Genomic DNA, 20,314 nt, shown 5'->3' on the forward strand with positions numbered 1-20,314 from the left:
AGGTCCTGACGCTCCAAACTTTTCCTTGCGTGCAAGTCTCGCTCCCGCGAGAGGCTGCAGCGGGCGGCCGGACGGACGGCAGGGCTGTGGGACCCTTGGTCTGCAGGGGACTGCTCACTTGCTGGCTCGTTGGCAGGATCAGGCTCATCCCTCTAACTAGTTTTGTTATCTGGCACCGAGGAGAGTTATTAATTCCACGGGAAACTGGGAATTACGGTAGCCTCTCTTTATTAAAATACTTTGAAAGCAAACTGCAGAAATCACACCAGTCTGTGAAATTCGCATAGAAATGAACTAATAATGTCAAAAGTTGCACTTTTAAAATTAGCAAACAAATTAGACATGTATTTGTTTTAAGGTGGCTAAATACAGTCACGGATTAAAATTGATTATGTGGCTGTCTATTCATGTTTGAAAATCTCTAGTAAAAAAAAGGCAACATCTATTTTTATTAACTTACGTTTATACAAGAAACGATTAAAAAAACCCTGCTTCATAAAACCTCAGGGCACTGCTGGTAGTTGTTTAGCATACTGGTGACTAAATAAATATTGCAGCCTACCTGCAACTGCCAACAATTGCAGCAAAAACAGTTTAAACACCATTGAAGATTTTATGATACTAAGCCAATACTGAGAATTTAGGGCATGATCCTTAGGTTACTGGTAACTTTTCAGTCCTACAAATCTCTCGCCATCTTCTTCGGATCTCATTTTCTGAACACACTTTAATACAACTTATTTAAGAGTGTCTGGAGCTGCTATTTATATAGTTAATTCAGAGATGCATTATACTTAAGTGTTATTGGCTGCCCCAGACAAACAATTGCACCTGAAATGACTGAGAGAAGAAGTATGGATCAAAATGGGGAGGGAGGAGAAAGAATCATGAGTTCTTTTAAACTATACTGAATGCAAGCATAGCACAAGATATTTTTATTCTTAAAAAATTCTGGCAAAAAGCTATCTGCCTCTTTTCCAGTTTTAAAAATTAAAAAAAATCAAGTAAAATAATTAGTTAAAGAGCAAGAAAGTCTGCAAGGCATATGAGAGCCTCAAGTGGTTGGAACATTTTGCTTGAACATCTGTTTGTCGATGCATGATTCTGGTGTTATTAATCTTCTTTGTAGGTAAGCAGGTGATTCACCCCAACCAAATTGCTGTTGTCCAGGAACAGTTCTCTCCGAGCCCTGAAAAAATAAAGTGGGCACAAGAACTGATTTCTGCTTTTGAAGAACATCAGCAATTAGGCAAGGTAAATATTCTGTTAATATACCATAGTGGAAAGCAAATCTGAATAATATTTAAGATTTAGAAAGGTTGGGGATGGCTCTTTGCATTTATCTTATGAAGTGTGCTGTAACTGAGAGGAATGCTTATGAAATCTGTCTCCGAATAGACTATAGACTATATTTATTATAAATGTCTCACTTCCCAATATATTTAGAAATAGAACTACTATCTTTTCTTTCCCCCCACTTTAACTTTAATTTTTTGATTACACAGCCTTTTGAGTACCTGCATATATCTACGGCTTCAGTGAATTAAAACTGATTCTCCATTATGCCGGAGAATCACAGTGTTACTGTCAGATGAAAATATTTGCGACCAAAAGACAGGTAGCCTGGCAGACAACTCGGACTGCTTGCGCACAGACATCATTTATGGAAATAAATAAATGTATTAAGAAACCTTGAATTTCTTAAAAAATCTATGTCAGTAGACCTGTTTCACTTTTGGGGGTTTGATCCTGCAAACGTGCTCAGTAGTGAGTGAAGGTACTTTTGAGAACAACTGCTTGCAGATTGTGGTTCTTAATCGTTAAAAATGGGAATGTTTTATGTGCCTTTGTACCAATTGCTGGACCTGAATTTTGGATAGAGGAGAAAGCAAATTAACACTAGAATATGATTGTTCCTAATTTAGTGCATCATTGAGTCTCACGTTTCCTGCTCTGTGGGTTTCTGCTATGTAAATATTGCGGTGGTGATGCACAATCTGTCTCCACTTTGTGCCAGTAATACTTAAATTAGGGGTCGCCTGAAGGAAGATTTTATGCTAGTTGCAGCATTGTCAGTTAATTATCTTAAAGGTTATTTGCTATAATCCAGTTTGCCTCTTTTTGAAAGAAAAAAAAAGTTGCAGCCAAATGTATTTATCTTAGTTGCAGCCAAGCCTGGGCTAGTTAAAAAGCGAAGTCCCAATATCAGAACGGGGACTGCAGATGAGCGGGAATAGTTCACATGTGCTTGTGTGACATTCAAGTAGGAGACAAATCCCTCCGGTCGTGAAGTTCATCTATACAGTTGTGCATAGGGTCTCACTTTCTGTGGTGCCATATAAATGTTTTCTGTACATTTTTTTCCTGCTTTCTGATGGGTAGAAAAAGATTGGGATGTGTGCCTTCCATGTTTCCCTGCATTTCTGATACTACAGATGTTGTACATTAAAAATGCTGTAAAGGTCAAAACAGAAATTATGCTTTCTTCTCAGTAAAAGTCTGACAAGGTATTTGCTATTGCTCTGCCCTTCTCTTCAGTAGGCTATTGCATCCCCTTTGTGGTTTCCAGTACAGCCATGACTATGATATTCGGGTGCTGTCCTGAGCAGTGATTTCAGGGTCACTATAAGGATGCTGTATGACTGTATCTCTTTGTTCTGTTCCCCTTGGCTTTGAAATGTGGCTTTCTACATGCAAACAATATAGAAGTAAAAAATGTGTGACTGGTTTTGCCCATTATTCTGATTTACAAAGCTTGGCTCCCTTACAAAAGGCTCATTACTGCTAGTGCAAATGTGTAGGCAGGTAGATGCAGAAAGAAGAAAGTCAAACAACATACTCAGCCAAATATTGTTTATGTTTCTCATGTGTTCAATACTATTCATTCAGCTGCATTTAATGTCAGAAACTCATCTAAGGAATACCCCTGTCATATGAACAGTCAGTTAGGAGACTGAACTAAATTTAACTCTATTCCCAGTATTACATTATCACTGAGCCAAACATTTAATGTTGAATAATTTTGTATTTGGCAAGCATTAGTCTTTGGATTTGTTTTGAAGCTGCTATTTTACTGAAATAATACTGGGGGGGTTTGTCTCTATCAGCCATTCGGGTGGGGTGAGGGGCTTTTGGGTTTGGGGGATTTTTTTCTCTTCGTAAATGTTTTTAAAATAGGTTATAAAGTCCTGTAGTTAGCTACCAGAGCAAATTTGCAGAGGGTTTGTGGTTTGGGCTATTTTTTTAATCAACCAGGTTGCATGCTTCATATATTTTTGCACGTAGCCATCTATCAATAAAAAAGGACAGGCAGGTTAATATGTGAATTTCTGGATCTTGTAGCACTGTTATATTACCAGACTTTATAACAAAATTGGAAAAATAGTTTTCCATGTAATGCTGACAACTCCTTAAGTGAGTTTATAATTTGCTATTATGATTGTGTCAATAAGAAGAGCTTGGACCATCTGATTACTTAATATTTTTTTCAAAGCAAACATATCTCACTGAGGGATCCTCTCACTCTGCATCCTAGTGACATGCTAAAATGTAAGTAATAACTCTTCCCCTACCACCTCCTGGCAAATACTCCACGCAGCGGTTTTAGTAATCCTCATGTCCTAATGAAACACCTCTTCTGTTTTCCTTTCCCTTTTATTATATTAAAGTGTTCATGTCAGTAAGACTAAAAATATAGCTGTGATTAATATGGTTGAGACTTGCATGGGTTTGCCATGTTATTAATGAAAGTTGAAAGCCTGGAAAAAATAAATGTGAGGGATTTGTGCAGCTGTTTGTGTGGTAGATAAGTTACTAGTCTGCAGTCTCTGGGATCATAGTGTACTATTAATTTGGTTTAAAGTTTGATGCCCTTAGTTAACAATATTTTATATTAAAATACAGTAATAAGCTTTTATAATCTATTCCAATTTGAGACCTACATTTGTCATAATAATCTGCTTTTGAAAGAAGACTGAACCAGGCTACTTCATCCTGGAGGCTGAAATGCTTTGACATAGTAGCCCCCAAATATGAGTACTGAGGTCAGGAAAAATTAGGATCTCAGATGAGCACTGCAGAATTAGAAGTGCTGTGGCAGTGTCCAAACAGAAAAAAATTAGAGAGCTAGCCAGCAAGCCAGAAGGATTAGGGCTTACCTTATGGAGATAGTCCTGTTTGAGGGATTGCTTTGGTTTGGTTTCTAGGTTGTTTTGGTTGTGGGGCTGTTTTTTACATTTCTAATCCAACTGAAAAATAGCATATCTAGGAAATAAATGGTAACATGGTAGTTTGGACAAGTAGAAGACAAATGTTGCAAAAGTACCTTTTGTATTTTATTCAACTATTCATTAAGTGCTCTCTTTTGTCTAGAACTTGGAGATCAAAAACTGAAAAGCGCTTAAAAAGATTTCTATGTATTTCCAGTAGAACTGCATTAGTAAGGAATATGATTTTCAAAATAAAAATATTCATCCTAAAGAAAGCAGGCATAGCTGTTGGGAAGGTCTAAATATAAGATAAATGTCAGTGTGTTCAAAAATTAAAAAGAAGAGTAATAAACATCATTCCGGTAGTCTAAAGGACAATTTCTTTTAGAAATTTCTGAAGCATTTGTACCACATTAAACAGGGAAGTGATCTTATAAATACCGATTAACTGAATTCAAGTGGGTAGTTATTAGCAGGAGAAGTTATTAGCCTATTTTAAGAAAAAGATCTGATTTCTAACAATGAGGGTACATAGTCTTTACTATTTAAGTAACTCCTACATTTACATTACCAATATACTGGATACAGGACTGTAATCTCTTCTATATGTAGTGAGTGTTCATATATGACAAAAAAGTAAGACATTAAAAATGCATTTTTAATCCATTCGACTTATAAATACATCTGGCACAATATCATTATCAAAATTGGGATCTTCCCGAATTGTCTTGTTTTTAAATAAAATTCAAATATAAAGAAAAGCAAAAGAATAAAGTAAAAGGTTGATTACACATTTATCTCACGTACTAATTTATAATGCTTTCAAAGCACCCACACATTAAACCAGGGAATAACTAAATGCTGCCACCAAAGTCACTTGTCAAGTAAGGATTATTTAGAGTTAAGGTAAGTAATTCACAAACCCAAGTTGTAATATGGGTTGAATATTTTAGATCCCATAGAGCAAAACAAAAGAAATATCTGTACATGCCACATACAAATGCACAGAGTGCTTCTAAGAAGACTTTTAGCATATGTTTCTTGCATTATATTCTGTGCCATTGTATATCATGTTCCCGGCAGCTGAGGAATAATATATATGAACTCCAGTGATTTGGCAAACTATACAATTTCATTTACGGACCTTTCCAGGATTATGAAAAATCTTAGGACTGCATTTATTTACACAGCATCAACCCAACAAAGGAATGGAAATTTCCAGCAGTGGCTCCTTTATAATGCTCTTTGTTTAGGAAAAGCTACCCCAAGCCACTGTATCTTGGAGACGATGCGCCCTCGTGCTTGGGCCAGGTCCAGCTCCCACTGCCTCACAGGGCGGTCTCTCCATGCTTCCCTCCCTCTTCCGGCCGTGCTGCAGACCCCATGAGGGCTCTCCGTGTACGGCCCCAGCCACACGGGATCCTACCCGTCCCAGTCCAGCCCCTGGTTGCTAGGAAAGCAGGACCATGTCCCAGGGGTGCCAGGCTTAGGCTGTCTCTTGGAAGGGTTGCCCTGGAGCATTCCTCTGCCATAGGGCTGTATGGGACCTCATCGACCCCCAGGGATTATATTGAACTTTATAGGGCATTATATCTCGGGGCTTTATGAGGAGCTGGGAGTGAGGGAGCAGCCCAGCTCCCCACTCTCCTTGCCCAGGACAGACTGCAGAGCTTTGAGGTGCCACCACCTAAGCTGGATCCCATTCCAGGGTGACAGTGGCAGCACAGGGTGCTGCCATGCCTCTGTGCATGCTGAACTGCAGTGCTGTTAGCCCTCCCTCCGAGAACACAGGGCATTTGCTGTCGTTTATGTTAATTAGGCAATGTATATTTATTCCACTGCAGAGCGGAGGATTCAGGAATTTGTGGTAAATTGCCACCTTTTTGGAGCTTCAGCCTTAATATAGGCTCAGATGCATCTCTATGCAAAGGTGAAGAGTGCTGATGGGCCACTGCTATGTTGTTTATCTTTTTAAAGTGTGGCCAAGTGAAATTTTAATGTGAAAACTGATGAATAAATAGACGTCAAGAGAGCTTATATTAGTACTCAAAGTTTCTCTATACAGTTTTAGTATTTGAAAGATACTTTAGAAATGTGTTTTGTGTCACAGTTGAAGGTTTTTCTCTTAGAAGGATCCATCTGGGGGAAAATTTTGAACCTTTACAATGGAGCAGAAGGGGCTGCATTGGCTAATTGCTTGTGCTATACTGGTTCCTAGACTGGTGAAATCAGTCCTGAGGGAGTTATGCCAGGTGGGGAGAGAAGGAGACAGATTTTACTACATGGGGTTGCAAAAGCTTCTAAGCAGGGCAAAAACTCATACAAAACATTTTCTTGCCAACTTCTCCCCCTCCCACTCCCCAGCAGGCATTTGGTGGCTCTTAATCTGTTTTCCGCCACTCATTAAAGACCTGTGACCAAAATGTGGAGGGAGAGAGACTCGGGTGGCACTTTGATATTTCCCGCAGGGAGAAGTTTCTCCATGAGCCTGGAGCAGGACAGATGCTGCGCCCCTCCATAGCCTTTCCACCTAGAGGTAGCTCCTGGAGGAGGAGGCTCCTCCTGTCCCAGGGGACATGGGCCCTGCAGAGGGATGGCACTTCTCTGAGTTCTTTCTCAGCAAGGCACAAGCCCTCTCTATCCTTGTTGGCTCGAGGAGATATATGCAGGGTGAGTGCCCTTGCTTTTGGAAGGGCCATGCTGTGTCGGCACATTCCCAGTCAGTCAGTGCTTTGTTATGGGCATGGAGCGGGAAGACACCCATTGCTGCAGACACCTGCCTGCCATCGTGCCAAAACCTGCTCTGCACCAAGCAACCCACCGAGGCAACTACCTACCTCCAAAATCCCTTTCTAAAAAGCATTAACAAGAACTCATGAGCCTCATTTCAATTTCCAAAGCAGTATCTAACTAGAGATGTAATGTTCTGACCAGATGGCTCTTTTAAAGGCTTACTGAGGGAATTCAGAAGCCTGTACAGCCAAAATATTGTTTCAGTTAATTTAAGTAGCAGCGGTCTTGCTGCCTTTTCACTCCTCTCTGTGCTAGCCAGCTTTTTCAGGGACCTGGAGAGGCTCTCTGCAACAGCTCTCTCAGCTGAAATAGAGAATCACAGTAAAATATGGCTGTTCAATCATATTCAGAAAATGAACCTAAAATTAGAAAAAACAGAGAACACAAAAATACAGGCAATTCCCTTCTTGTTGGCAGAACGAGCTTCGCTATTATTATTTTTTCTCAACTGTGTTGTATTTTACAGCTACCTTTCCCCTCAGTATCAAATGCCTTTTGTGTGTCCTGTAATCAGTCATTTACTTTCAGATTGAATTTTCTAGTTTATGTTTAAATTGCATCCATGACCATAAACCTCAAGTTAATTCCAAATTACTTAATTAAGGGTATCTGAGGATACTAAGGTCTTAATATTAGTTACTTTTCACTTTTCCATATAGTAACCATGATGCTCACTAGGGGGAAAAAATGCATCATTGGATAGGGTTTGTCCAGGAAGCTGCTTTTGTGCTATAAAATGAAGATTTGCCTGGCAACAGCAAGCGTACTCTCTAGGATTCTTCCGTTCACGATACATTATAAGACAGAGAATGAAAACCAGTGGAGAATATTTCCAACTTCTAAAACTTCCCTCAGTTTCTTTAATTTTATTCTTTCCTACTTAAGAGGAGCACACAGGAAGGCAACAACTACAATGAGAACGTAACTAAAGAAAGTGCAAAGACAGCAATAAAAATGGCCTCATGTCTGCCCTCCATTCACGGATCTTAAATAGGTTGTTTGCTCAGTGAGAGGGAGAGACTTGGGGAGCCTGAAGGAGTCTCTGGTGTTGGACCAAGCAGGATTCCCAGGCCCATCCCAGCTGAAAGAGCTGTCCCCAGTGGTTCAGGCAGCTTGGGGGACTGTAAGAGGGAAAAACAGCTTGTCTGGCTCACACAGCAGGGCAAGACCCTTATATATGTGTGAGGGTTCAAATCATACTGAATCTTGAAAACCATGACACCGTTGCAAGCTCAACAAAACTGATATTTATCAACAAGAGGTGGCCAACAAAACGAACAAACCCAAAAGGGAGGAAGGAGGAGAGAAATAAGCCCCCAGCACGACCTCCCTCCCCAGTTACCCAGCTGTTGCCCATAAAGTTATCTTACCGACCTAGCATGCCTATAATTACCCATAGCAGAAGCTGCATCCTAGGGGAGTCAGTAAGTTCACAAACTGGCAGGCGTCCCTGCCAAAGGCAACGTTGTCCTTGAGGTAAAACTAGGTTCCCCAAGAAAGAGCTATCTGCTTTTTATACAATTAATTGAGTGACCTCAACCTCTGCAGGTGTGGCCATCACCGCCAGCCAGAGGCCCTCAGTCTCACCCCCTATTATGCAAGTTCATCCCTTCAGCGCATGTGTGAGAATTTTGGAATTCCCCGTACACATGCGCAGTATGCTTTGGGGGTCTTCCCTAATTGAGTCGGGGGTCGTGACTTCCTCCCTTCTTCTTCAGTTTCTCCTTCAAATGTCCTTGGCAGACGATGAACCAATCACAGAACACCAATTAATACAGTTTATACAAGAAGGTCTCTCCCCAAGGACAAAGGTACCGTTTTATCAGTGAACTTGGCAGGGAAAGAACAAAACTTTTACAGTTGTCTAGACCAAACGCAGACCAAAAGTGTCAGCATAAATTCACCCTGATACAATATGGGCTGGGAAAATAATATCAGGTGGAGAAGAAGTGAAGGACCTTGTAGGTCCTTGATCTTCATCTTTCCTGCCCTACTGTGGACTTGAAGGATCACAAAGTCCTTCCTACCTGTTGAGCTTTAGAAAGGGCTTCTTCTGCCAGAGTTCTTGTACTGCTGCTTCGGAGTTATCTGAGGCAAAAATCAGTCTCTATTTCATGTGGTTGTTGCTCTTTCTTTCTCGACCTTTTGTGTCCTTCCATATGCTCCTAGAGGTAGAAGTCTATCTCATACAAACAGGCCTGCTTCTGGTGTTACAAACTGATTTATCCTCTGAACTCACTGACTACTTCTACTCCAGTAGAAGTTTACACTGACAAAAAGAAACAAAAGGTAGTGATATTTAATGTTTTCTTCATATCAACAAAATGGCTACAGAAATTTACTGGTGTTGATACTTGGCAGAATTCCCTCCCTGTCCATCCTTCAACAGATCACAGAGACCCACTGAGCATCTCCTCTTGCCAAAAAGATATCTTTGACAAACCTTTTCAGGGATCATTTATTTTCCTCAAAGATTTTATGTACAAGTGTCTTTCAACCCATAATACTGCTACAGAAAAGGAGCAAATGTGAAAGTGTTCAAAGGAAAGGATATGGAAATATGTAGCTCAAAAAACTCTGTCCATATAGCTTGCTGTGTGTGAAGTCTTCAGTTTGTCATACGTGACTACACTAGTTATTTGGGCATTTCCTACCTATTGCAAACGTGATTAAAAAAGGCCATAGTTGTCTATCAGCTTGCCCTGGAGGCAGGACAGGCCTGACCAGAGAGGAGGGAGAGACTTTATCTTATTATAGTCTGGAAAACATGCTCAGTTGACCCAGATATCATTGAACACCTCCTAGCAGCTCTAACCTTTGGAAGTTCATTACGAGAAGGTTCAGTCATGACCCAGCTCTTTATGACAGCTCTTTGGCTAAAACTTGCAGAAGAAAAAAATTAATTAAACCTGCATTCAGCACCATCACAGCTGTTAGCTTATTTCCTGCTCTTGACTTCCCCAAAAATATGGTCTCAACCTTCTGTTTCAAGAGAAATCATTCCTTTGTACTCAGGATAATCACTCCTCCCCCAGGCACCGACCCAATGTCATTTGCTGCAACCAGAACTCTTTTCTCTTTTGTTCATCACCTGTAAGCAAACCCAAGCATTCTTTTTAAGCCCCAAAGCAAAGATTTCCAAATTTCCTCTGCAGGGAGTCACTTAAACAATGTGTGTTTTCATTAATCCCAGGGGAATTATCTTCCTGAATGCCATGCTTTTTATGGGGAGCCTTTGCCATCCACCTGCTCTCTTCCCTCCTTGGAAGAGCAAATCTGCCCTTATGGCAGAACACAAAACTCTTATTTCCTTATAACAGCTAATATAGTGTAGGATTAGAGGTAATGTTCTCAGAACCAAGCACATTTTAGTGGGTTTATTCCTTGTATTTTATAAAACCTTTGGGTTTCAGAAGTGGGCGAGCCACTGAATTACCTTGGAAAGAATTAGTGTTTCTCAGATAACTGTGGATCAAAGATTCATCTTTGGACTTCAGGGTGCTTGTCTATATTGGTTCTCTGTTTCTCCTAGTAGGAGGTATGCAAGGTTTGCCCTGGCCAGCTGGCATCACCCATCCTGCTCGTTTCCATTTAGCCTGGCATCTGCCCACAAGTGCTGACACAGGTCACAGGGGTTGGAAAGGGACTTACATAATTACTTATTTACACAATGGCTGTATTCACACACAGGCTCTGGCCCATGCTACCAGAGCAGTGTGGGAGCTCTGTTTGACTCACGACATCTCCTAATGATGAAGGGGGTGGAGGAGAAAAGCGTGACTGGCTAGTTGGCCCCCATATGTCCATTTCCCCCAGGTCCTAGTTGCACATCCCCTCAAAAGGCAGCCAGGTAGGACAAGAAGATAACCCAACTGCCACACACTCTTTGCAGGGATTTGATCTGCAAAGGAAAGTATTGCTAGCTAAACTGTTGAGCAAAGTATTTGGAAAAAAACCCATATCTTTATCAGTGAGGCACTATTTCTAACCCTGTCACAGCAGAGTGCTGTCAAAGGACCTCCCCTCACTTGTGAGATTGCTTGCCTTCCACTCAATAGTCTCCTAACTAGTGGCAGAGGGATTTTTTGGCAATTTCATGAGCATTAGATAACACATATCTTGGACCTATGCTTAATTCAAAATTCAGCAGCAGGTGCTTTCTTGTCCATGTTGAAGTTTCTTGGAACATTACCTTGTCTTGCTTTTCCTTTTCTTCCACTGGCCTGACTAACCAGAGTCTCCTCCATTCCAAAGCCTTACCTACTCAACAGGATCCCCTAGCACCTCCAAGCCTGCCATCTAAATAGCCTGACTAGATTCCCAAAGTAAACTGCTTTTGAAAAAGTTGGCTGTCTTTACACATTGGCCTAGGACAGCCCATATACTGACACACATAACAAATTAACATAGCACTATTGGCTATATTCTTTCATCCGATGCAAGATAATAGCTCTTTTTTATTTGTGCTGTAGACAAGCCACGGTCTTAATGTAAGCTCATGTAATCTTTAAGAAAATCCTGGCTGCTGTCACATGGGAGTTAAAGTTGTTGGCTACATGTACGATGGGATCTGGTAGAACAAGACACCAAAGGTTTGTTAGCAAAGGCTTGCCAATGACTGAGGTAATGAATAACAACAGCAGTTGTACTGAAGGTCTGCAGTAACGCCCTTAGTGAGCTCATTGCAGTCATCAGGATGGATGTGGTTAGAGGTACTAGATAACCACAGATGGAGCAAATGCTGAGGAAAAAGCCACAGGCATTCCCAGGTGCAGGAGTACATCTAATTCTTCTGTCTTGTCAGCCAGTGGGGACTAGCTTGTCTGATCATTGTCCCATATGTCCCAGAACAATTATTATTTTACTTTAATTAACTCAAGTACTTTAATCCACAGCTTAGAGATAATTGTGTCACATAACTATGAGGTGCCTTAAATGTTCTGTATCATGATGCTTTTTATCCTGCTTATTCCTCTCCTTAACCCAGTGGTTTATAAGGAAACAAAAGATGGTGAAAGTAAAACCCCATGTAACACTGCCTATTATATAAAAAGGTTTCAGGACAGAAGTAGTATAAAACTTTACATTCCCTGATCTTCTGGAAAAACATGAAGAGTTTGTCATCCTGTACCTCTCCTGTTGTAGTCAACATCAACACAATTCCATATATAACACAATTCCATCATACCCATGATAAACACTAGCAATAAAATTACCTGTATCATTTCTTCCCTCTCCTTGTTCCATCAGAACATATTGATCCCTAGACAACACAGAAATCATGGACCCTGAATCCTGTCCATTTAACTTCTAGAAAGCTTCTTGCCACTAAAAAGATTATGCTCTGTTTATGAGATGGTCTTATAGATTTACCAAGCTCTTAACTACTCTCAGAAGTTTCACAAAGCAAATGTTCCTGGATGCTGCCACACATAGACACACACAAAAAGAGGAGGTCTTCATGTTCCAGGAAACACTGCATTAATGTGTTCATCTTTTGACCAAGGCAAATAACAGACAAATAACAGGCTCTTTCTGTGACTTGATAAGTGTCATTTCTTAGAGGTAAAGGAAATCTTTAAGGATGGCATAGAGATATGACAAGAGACATGTCCAAGTTCCATGACCAGAGTTGTCTTCTAAGATGTCAAAGATGACCCCTCAATTACATGTTGAACCCAGATCTGAGCTGGGTTTGGTAGTGGCTGCATTTATCCAAAAGGAAGCTCATAGGATACAAGCATAAAGTCCGCCAAACTGATGTGTTACAAAGTTTGGTTCTGCACCTCTTAAGTCTCTCCACAGCTACCTGGAAATTTTTTGCATTAGTTATTCTTACTGCACAGCTGGATTTGCCTTCCCTTTTCATGAGCCTATATCTTCATCTCCTGACCTGTGAAAATGATTGTTCTCTGTCAGCTCCACCTTATTACTTCTCTTGTCTGTAGACTGGATCTTTTTGTCAGTTGGGGCTGACCATTCTCAATTCTATTTTTATCAAGACTATAATTTTTTGGCATTACCTTCTGAAAAAAACCAAAAAAACGAAACAACAAACAACAAAAAACAAACAAACAAAACAAAACCCAGCAGCTTTCTATAATTTTATTTCCCTTACAACTGTTTTCTGTATTTGCCAAGTCTTCTCTATTCCGTTCTCAAAGTGCTTTAGGGCATACTGAAATTCAAAATAGAGCTGTTAAGACCTTACTCAGCATGGCCTGCATCTTGCATAAATTGCTGTTACTTTTAAAAAATGCTACTACTGCTTTAACAGAGCATTAAAAGTCATTGTGAATAATACTACATGGTTCCTGGGGGGAGCAGCAAATTTCACAGTACTGATCCTGCATCATCCGGCCTGGAGAATGTGGTCTGACACAAGAGACGGAGGTGGGGAGCAGATGACTTGGTGGGCTCTGTGGGCAGCTGCAGTAGGCAGACAGAGAGAAGAGGAGCTAGATGAGTCTGCTGCCTTTCTCTTCCTCTGCCCTTACAGAGCTATCCAGAAGGAAATACCTTGAGTCTTTCCTTGCTCGTCAGTCAGTTAGAAGGACTCTTAGCTAGTCTGCACCATGACCCAAATGGGAAATGCTGCCCATTCACTTTCTTCCTCGATTCCTCCCTAACAATCTGCCCTGACAGAAGCATAGAGTGATCAGGCTGAAGGAGCAGAGAGACTGTACAAATACAAACCCTTCTGCTGTGCTGTACTGATTTCACAGCTGTACAGTGTGGACCATCCAAAGCGCCCTCACAGCTCCCATACACTACAGACTGATGAGTGCCAAAAGTCACCCTATTTCTCACAGGGCTTTACCTTCAGCACATTCACTGTGTGGCTACATGAAGGATAGCACTGGATAGGTACAACAGAATACACACTGCATTGCTTAAAATAGGGCAGAGTCTTTGGTCCACAAAGCCACCCCTTCTCATAAGGGCAGCACTTTCATATGCTGTTTGGTGAGTGCTGCAGTTGTCCTCCATTCCCTCACTTCTCTTCCAACTCGAGTTACTTGCACCTGTGCACCATTACCCAGAGGCTGCACCCACCATCTTTGACACTGCCTCCTAGCCGCTCCTTCTCCCAGGTTCTCCATCAGCTTTTACCTGGAGGGACTGTCTCTTCCCAGGGCTGGTCTGACACATTGGATTAACCTGATTGGAGGGTCCCTCTACAGGTTCCTGAAAAGGCTCCCACTGAATGATTTATATGGTGACATGGCAAGCAAGGGCTACAGCCACCAAACAGGATGGATGCAAACCTCAGCCCTGCACTACCCACCTGCCATTGTTCCTATTCATGCTGCAAGCTTCCTTACAAACAGACCCTTGGTCCCATAGTTGAACTACTGGAAATCTAAGTACAGGCTGGAAGTGTGAGATTGTTAAGAAAATTAGCCAAAAAGACAATTTAGATCTATGACTAAATTAATCCCCAGATTAATGCTATCAAAGCAAATGGTGTTTATAGGAAGTCTTGTTTTCTTTATATTCATGCGAGAGAAAATCAAAAGAATGCTAAAGGCAAATTTCATCTAGCAGAATTGGAAAAGAGAGCATGGGGACAAAGCTGTAATTACTGGTATTTCCTATCTGTTGAAACCTGTGGGTGGAAAGAGAGTCAGTGAATAGAGTATATTCAATAGCATTAAAATCGGTTTCTTTTTCTGGACTTTAGCTCAACACTGCAAATTAGCAGGGAGAAAATAAGCCTCAGAGTGAACAGGCAGAGAAGCCAACTTCATGTTACCCTTTACTGCTAGAAAAGAAAAAAAAAAAAAAAGAGGGGGGCATTTTTTCCTTCAAGAATTCAAATCCTAGCAACCCGAAGTACAGCTGCACACTGACAAGCAGGGAACATACAGCAGTTCTCAAGTGGTTCAGTGTTCATGTGTCCACATCCACAGTTATCCTGGTTTCCTTTCTAAACATGTTATTTTAATGAAGAGAGAACAAGCATGCTGTTTAATTAACTCTTGCTTTGTAAAAAAGACATCCTGACCTAGATTCATTGTGCTACAACTTAGGCACCTTGCAGAGGTATCTGACTTCAAATCATCCTGTATCCAGTCAGTGGAAGGGATAAGACCCTCCCAATCATGATTTGGACTACCAGAGATCAGAACTGATATTGCTAGGCACCCATCTCTTTCTGAAAACTATTGCTGGTACTTAGGATAACTGAGCTCCTTTCACAAAACTGAGAAGGCTAATGCCAGACCTCAGCATTTTTCTACCTGTCACTGTCATCCGCATGCAAATTTCTCCCGTAAGCAATAGCTGTTACTGAATTAGTTTTACTCTTTACTTTGCTACTGAACTGGCTGTTACTGAATAGGCATTACTGAATGGCTGTAGAAAAAAGGCACAATTAAAATATGTTTTTCTTACAGTTAAAAAAATGTATCTTGCAGTTTGAGATCACTGTGTAGACCTGATTATCCTGAATAAATCCTATGTCATAAAATATTTACTTAGTTCCTAATTTATTTTCACAATAGCTCATAAATTGAATAGTTTGAGACTGCATTTTCTGTAAAGGTTTAAAAGTGAAAATGACTGATATGTAGCTAAAATAAATTATTAATTTACTAATGTCTTATTAATAGAAATAATAATATTAATGTTGGTGTTGTTGGGGTAAGGTAGGATTAGTTGTTTGCTTTGTAAACAAAAAAATTCAATTTGAAGCATCAACCTTTGAGTATTTCTGTCATTCCAGTTATTCTCCAAATCTACCTAAAATATTGCACACTATAGTAGGAAAATCTACTTTGAATAAAGTAGTTTTTACTATTAGGTTTTCAATGGCTTTAATACAGCCTGTTCTTACACACAACAATATTGATTTGTATTAGATTACTGTTTAAGGTGGATTTTTGTCTTAAATATTCCAAAATGTGATTATTATTTAATTAATACTTCGGTCAAATCAGATATGCCACTGGATCAACACATTTCCTAAACATTTTTGTGAAAGGATTATATTTTCACCTTACTTACTGGAGTCCTCTATTTAATGATTATCAAGTCTCAAACGAAAACCAGAAAACAATAAATGGCTTGTTCTCCTCTGCATTTCTCTCACTACGCGTTCACAGGCACACATGCTGCTATCATTCTTACCCTGTTCCTGGTCAGCCTCGCTCACTGTCAAATCTAGGACCAGCCTGTGATCCCGTACCGACTGCAGCAGGGCATTAAAAGTGTGCACAGTGCTTCACAGAGACGCCCTATGCAATGCTGGGGCCAGGCCCTCAGTTCTGAATTCTTCAGGGTCGGGATTTCGTATTTGTATTTGGTTTTTTGGGGTTTATTGTTTTTTGTGTGTTTATTCAAATGTGCCAAAGTACTGTTAGAATTGCAAATAAGTTGGGGTTTTTTGTCTACTGAACTTCAGCACATTTTAATGCAGTGTTTTGTCTTCCAAATCCTACCTCAGCAACACGTGTAGATTAAAGCATCCAAAGAAATAAGTCAGGTTTGGCCCTATTTAAAACATATGTCTTCTGTTTAAATTTTAACTATGATTCACAATTAATTGTTTTAAACTTGTCACCATGGTACCAACAAAAAATTCTTAGGAATACTAAGTGACTTTTGAAACCTGTTCTGGTTCTCAGATTACCACCGCTGAGACACAGAGTAGTCTGCATCCATTTGGGGAAATTCCCTATATGTGGTGCTCAGGTGGGCTTTACCTTGGCTCCAGAACAGATTCGGGCAATATTGTTGTGCCATCCACTTTTTTTTTTCAGCTTTCATCCCAGTTCCTGGCTCTCAGCACAGGCCCGGTCTATCTTAACACCAGAGACCTAATGGAGAGGTGAAACAGCAGCACAGCCTAGCAAACCCCCAAGTAAAGAAAACTTCCCTCCACCCCCACAAACAGCCATTGCTGTTTCCTGACAAAGATAACTTTTCTGGCTTTTCCTTCTGTCTGTAGGCAGTTTCGTGCTGACCCTGTGGCACAGTCCCGGATCAATGCTGGAGGTGGGGAGCAGAGCTGCCCCCCAGGTGCTGTGTCTGCCAGCCCCTCTCTCCAGCTGGCATGCACAGCCTTGCTGCTCTTGGCCCTCAGTGTCTGCCAGCTAGAGAGGCTGAAACAGGCTGGCTGCACACTGGGCTTCTCTTTTCTCTCTCTTTTTACCTCCTCTTTGGAGCACTTCTTGCTCTCTGCATTTCTTTAAATGCACTTGCCCCGTCTCGGTTAGTTTGTCTCCTAAAACTTGTTCAGGATTATTGTGGGAGCTGCTGTTTCTTGGCAAACAAATGTGTCTTTAAAGAACAAGACAAGCCAACTACAATTTCCAGAGGTCTCTCAGGAAGTTTATATTCTCTCTTTTCCAGGGAGCGTTTACTTTCCACGGGAGTATGATCGACATGCCATTACTGAAGCAGGCACAGAACATTGTTACGCTTGCCACAGCGATCAAGAAAAAATGAGCTGGTAAATGAAGCTCTCGCCATGGGGCCCCAGTAGCTGTTTTTAAAGATGACTATAATACTTGGAGGGTGTGGGGGGGAAATTAAAGATGTCAAGCTTAAGCAGAAATTCATTTCCATTTTGCAGATCTGTCATAGTTTGCTTGCCAGAATAGCTAATTACTAAAATTATTCCTGACTCAAACCACTGCTCACTCCTGCATGGCCCATGTTCTACTCATAGCCTGTGACAAAGTTACATCAACAACTGTGTGACATCACGATAATTACTACAAATGTAGGATTATGACTTCACTGAAGGAGAAAGGTGAAACAAACTCTGAGCTCTGTTGAAAGAGCAGACAAAAACTGATTCAATTGCTTCTATTTCTATCTGTGCTTCTTCCCACTCTGATGCAGAACTCCTGGCAGAAAGGGCAAAACTTCAAATGATTAGGCATCAGTTGAAATAATTGCAATGAAAATCTTTACCTTGTGTGAGCTTTGCATCCCCCACACACCGCCCTTCTGTAAATGTGCAACAGCCATTAAAAATATTGCTCCAACAGTGCAGGACTCTTGACTTTTTTCTCTTTTTTTTAAGTGGTCTCTATTCAGAGAGTTTCCTCCTGGAAGCATCCAGCCCGGGAAAGGTTGGACGGCAATAAACTTGTAGTTTTCGGAGACACAATGCAGCAGAACTCGTGCATATGGTCTCGAGTCAGATTTACATCACATTAGGGATACGGCTACAGATCATGTGGGCTGTGTGGTTAACGGGCTTAGTAAAGCTGTTTTGAAGAGGTTAACCCAGCTTGTAGTAAGGGTAAATAAACATAACAACCAGGCATTGTCCTCTATTCAGCATGTACTCTTATATGGAGGGCTAAAGGGTATTGAAGCTGCAGAGGATCAACTTGTGGTTGCCAGAGGACTCCAATGAAGTTTGAAACACCAACAATCAGAGATTTTGTTTCTGTTCCTCATTAAATCATGAGCTTTTGTGCTCAGACTATGAACGACTGTTCTTTAAGAAATTAACAGAATGGGAAGTTTTAAACTATGCACCAACCTTTTCATGACCTACACAGCAGCAATGCTGCTGCACTTAGACAAACACTGCAGGGAAGGCTGTTCTGTTTCTTTAAAACTGTAAATAGAAAACAGTTGTTTTTTAGTTTCATTTCTCACTACCTCCATGGCCTCACGTATGGAGCCACAGTGCCTTACTCCTCCCGTCTCCTCGCTTAGCATGTTTCCCCTCCGACTCCGAGCAGCGATTTCAATCATTTTGGGTTATTTTTGGTTTAATTGAGGGAGAGGAAAGGGGAGGAGGAAGAATCCCACCGACAGGCCCGCGTGGAAGCAGCGAGGGAAGGGAGCGCGGGGGCGGCGGGAGCGCCTCTCCGCGGCCCCCCCGGGAACGGCGGGGACCGGGCGGAGACCGGCCCGGGAGCGGCGTAAGAGCGGAGCGGAGGGCGGCCCCCCCGGGATTGGACCACGGAGCCCGCCTCCCCGCTCCTCCGGGAGGCTCCGGGCGGCAGAGACCCCCGTCGCAGCCCTCCGCGGAGTCTGGGGATGAGCAGCGTGGGCCGACCCCCCTCTCCCTCCCTCCACCCGAGTCCCGTCCGAGGGCGCTGCGCCGGCGGATCCCTTACAGCGCGGGGACCTCCGGGCTAATCTGATTAATTAAAGACTAACTGCTTATATTGCAGCTCCCCCCCCATCCCCGTGCGTTTCAGGACACCCTCCGTTATTAATTCCAGGCTGACTAAATTATGGGCAGCACTATTAAAACATTATCAGAACTAATGAGAAACAATTACTTAGGAGATGAGCTGGGACGAGCCGGAGCCGGGCACGCGTGTCGTTATCCCTGCAGATTGCGTTAATAAATCATCAGGTGCACGGCAAGGCGGCGGCGAGGCCCGGCGCGGGGGACGGAGGATAAGATATACGAGATAATGGTTGTTTGGGGTTGGGGTTTTTTGGTTGGTGGTTTGTTGCGGTTAATTTTTTTTTTCTGCTTTTTTGGCATAATTTTTTCATTAATCTCAATAGGACGCGTGTGGTGTAGATGGTTTTATTCCCTTAATATCGCGCCGGAAGGTGGTGGTGGGGGGGGGGGTGTCGAGGAAGGAGGATTTCAAAAAATAATGTCTTCATTGTTTTACTGAAGTCTTAATGACAAGGCGTGACAAGCCCGCGGGAGCTGCGCGGTCGCGCAGGCCACCGAGGGGGCAGCGGAGGAGCCCCCGTACCCCCCCTCCCCGAGCTCGCCACCTCCTCTCCCTCGTCAGACTGAAGGAATATTAATATACCCTCCTGAGGTGTTTACGCGCACCCTCCCGCCTTCGCCGCTGAGTGCTTAAGGAACTTCATGACCCGTACGCGGACAAATCGAATATGCAAATAAAATGCTGGATATATTCAGATTTTTCCTTAAAATTCCCTGACACCCACCCCTCCATCGGAAAATCCTACTTCCATTTAACAGCCTTAACGATTTTTGCTTTATCAAAAATAAAATCCGATTTATTTGGCTTTTCCGTTTACTTTCCAAAGCTTTCCGTGATTTTCCGGCTTTATTCTTCTCCTCTTTCTTTCTTTTTCTTTCTCGCTTTTTCTTTCCCGCCTGGTGCTAGGCAAGCAATTGATGAAACAAAACAGATTATAAGATTAGCAGCAGGATTTTATGCATATTAATGATAGGGAAGGGCACCGAATGGGTTTGTAATTGCAGATCTTGCGCTTGGGATTGGGAACTGTAGCCCTGCTACAGCAAAGACCCCCCTGTGAGGTTTTCACATTGGAACTTAGGGGAAAAGTGAAAAAGTAATTACCAGAGCACAACACTGAAATGTTAAAGCACTTATTCTTTC

The 20,314-nt window shown here is 41.8% G+C and overlaps 1 protein-coding gene across 1 annotated transcript in view; it reads left to right on the forward strand.

The window, feature by feature from the left end:
* The window catches only part of CLYBL (citrate lyase beta like), a gene marked incomplete at its 5' end in the record, with an annotated part of 29,036 nt that extends 11,033 nt beyond the window's left edge, over window positions 1-18,003 (forward strand). The window contains 2 exons of the mRNA XM_017816722.1: window positions 1,130-1,254; window positions 17,358-18,003. Coding sequence (XP_017672211.1) covers window positions 1,130-1,254; window positions 17,358-17,453 — 221 coding nt within the window. The remainder of the gene's footprint in view (window positions 1-1,129; window positions 1,255-17,357) is intronic.
* Between the last annotated feature and the right edge of the window lie 2,311 nt (window positions 18,004-20,314).

The sequence above is a fragment of the Lepidothrix coronata genome, unplaced genomic scaffold (assembly GCF_001604755.1).
Source record: "Lepidothrix coronata isolate B3197 unplaced genomic scaffold, Lepidothrix_coronata-1.0 Scaffold57, whole genome shotgun sequence".
Lineage (NCBI taxonomy): Eukaryota > Metazoa > Chordata > Aves > Passeriformes > Pipridae > Lepidothrix > Lepidothrix coronata.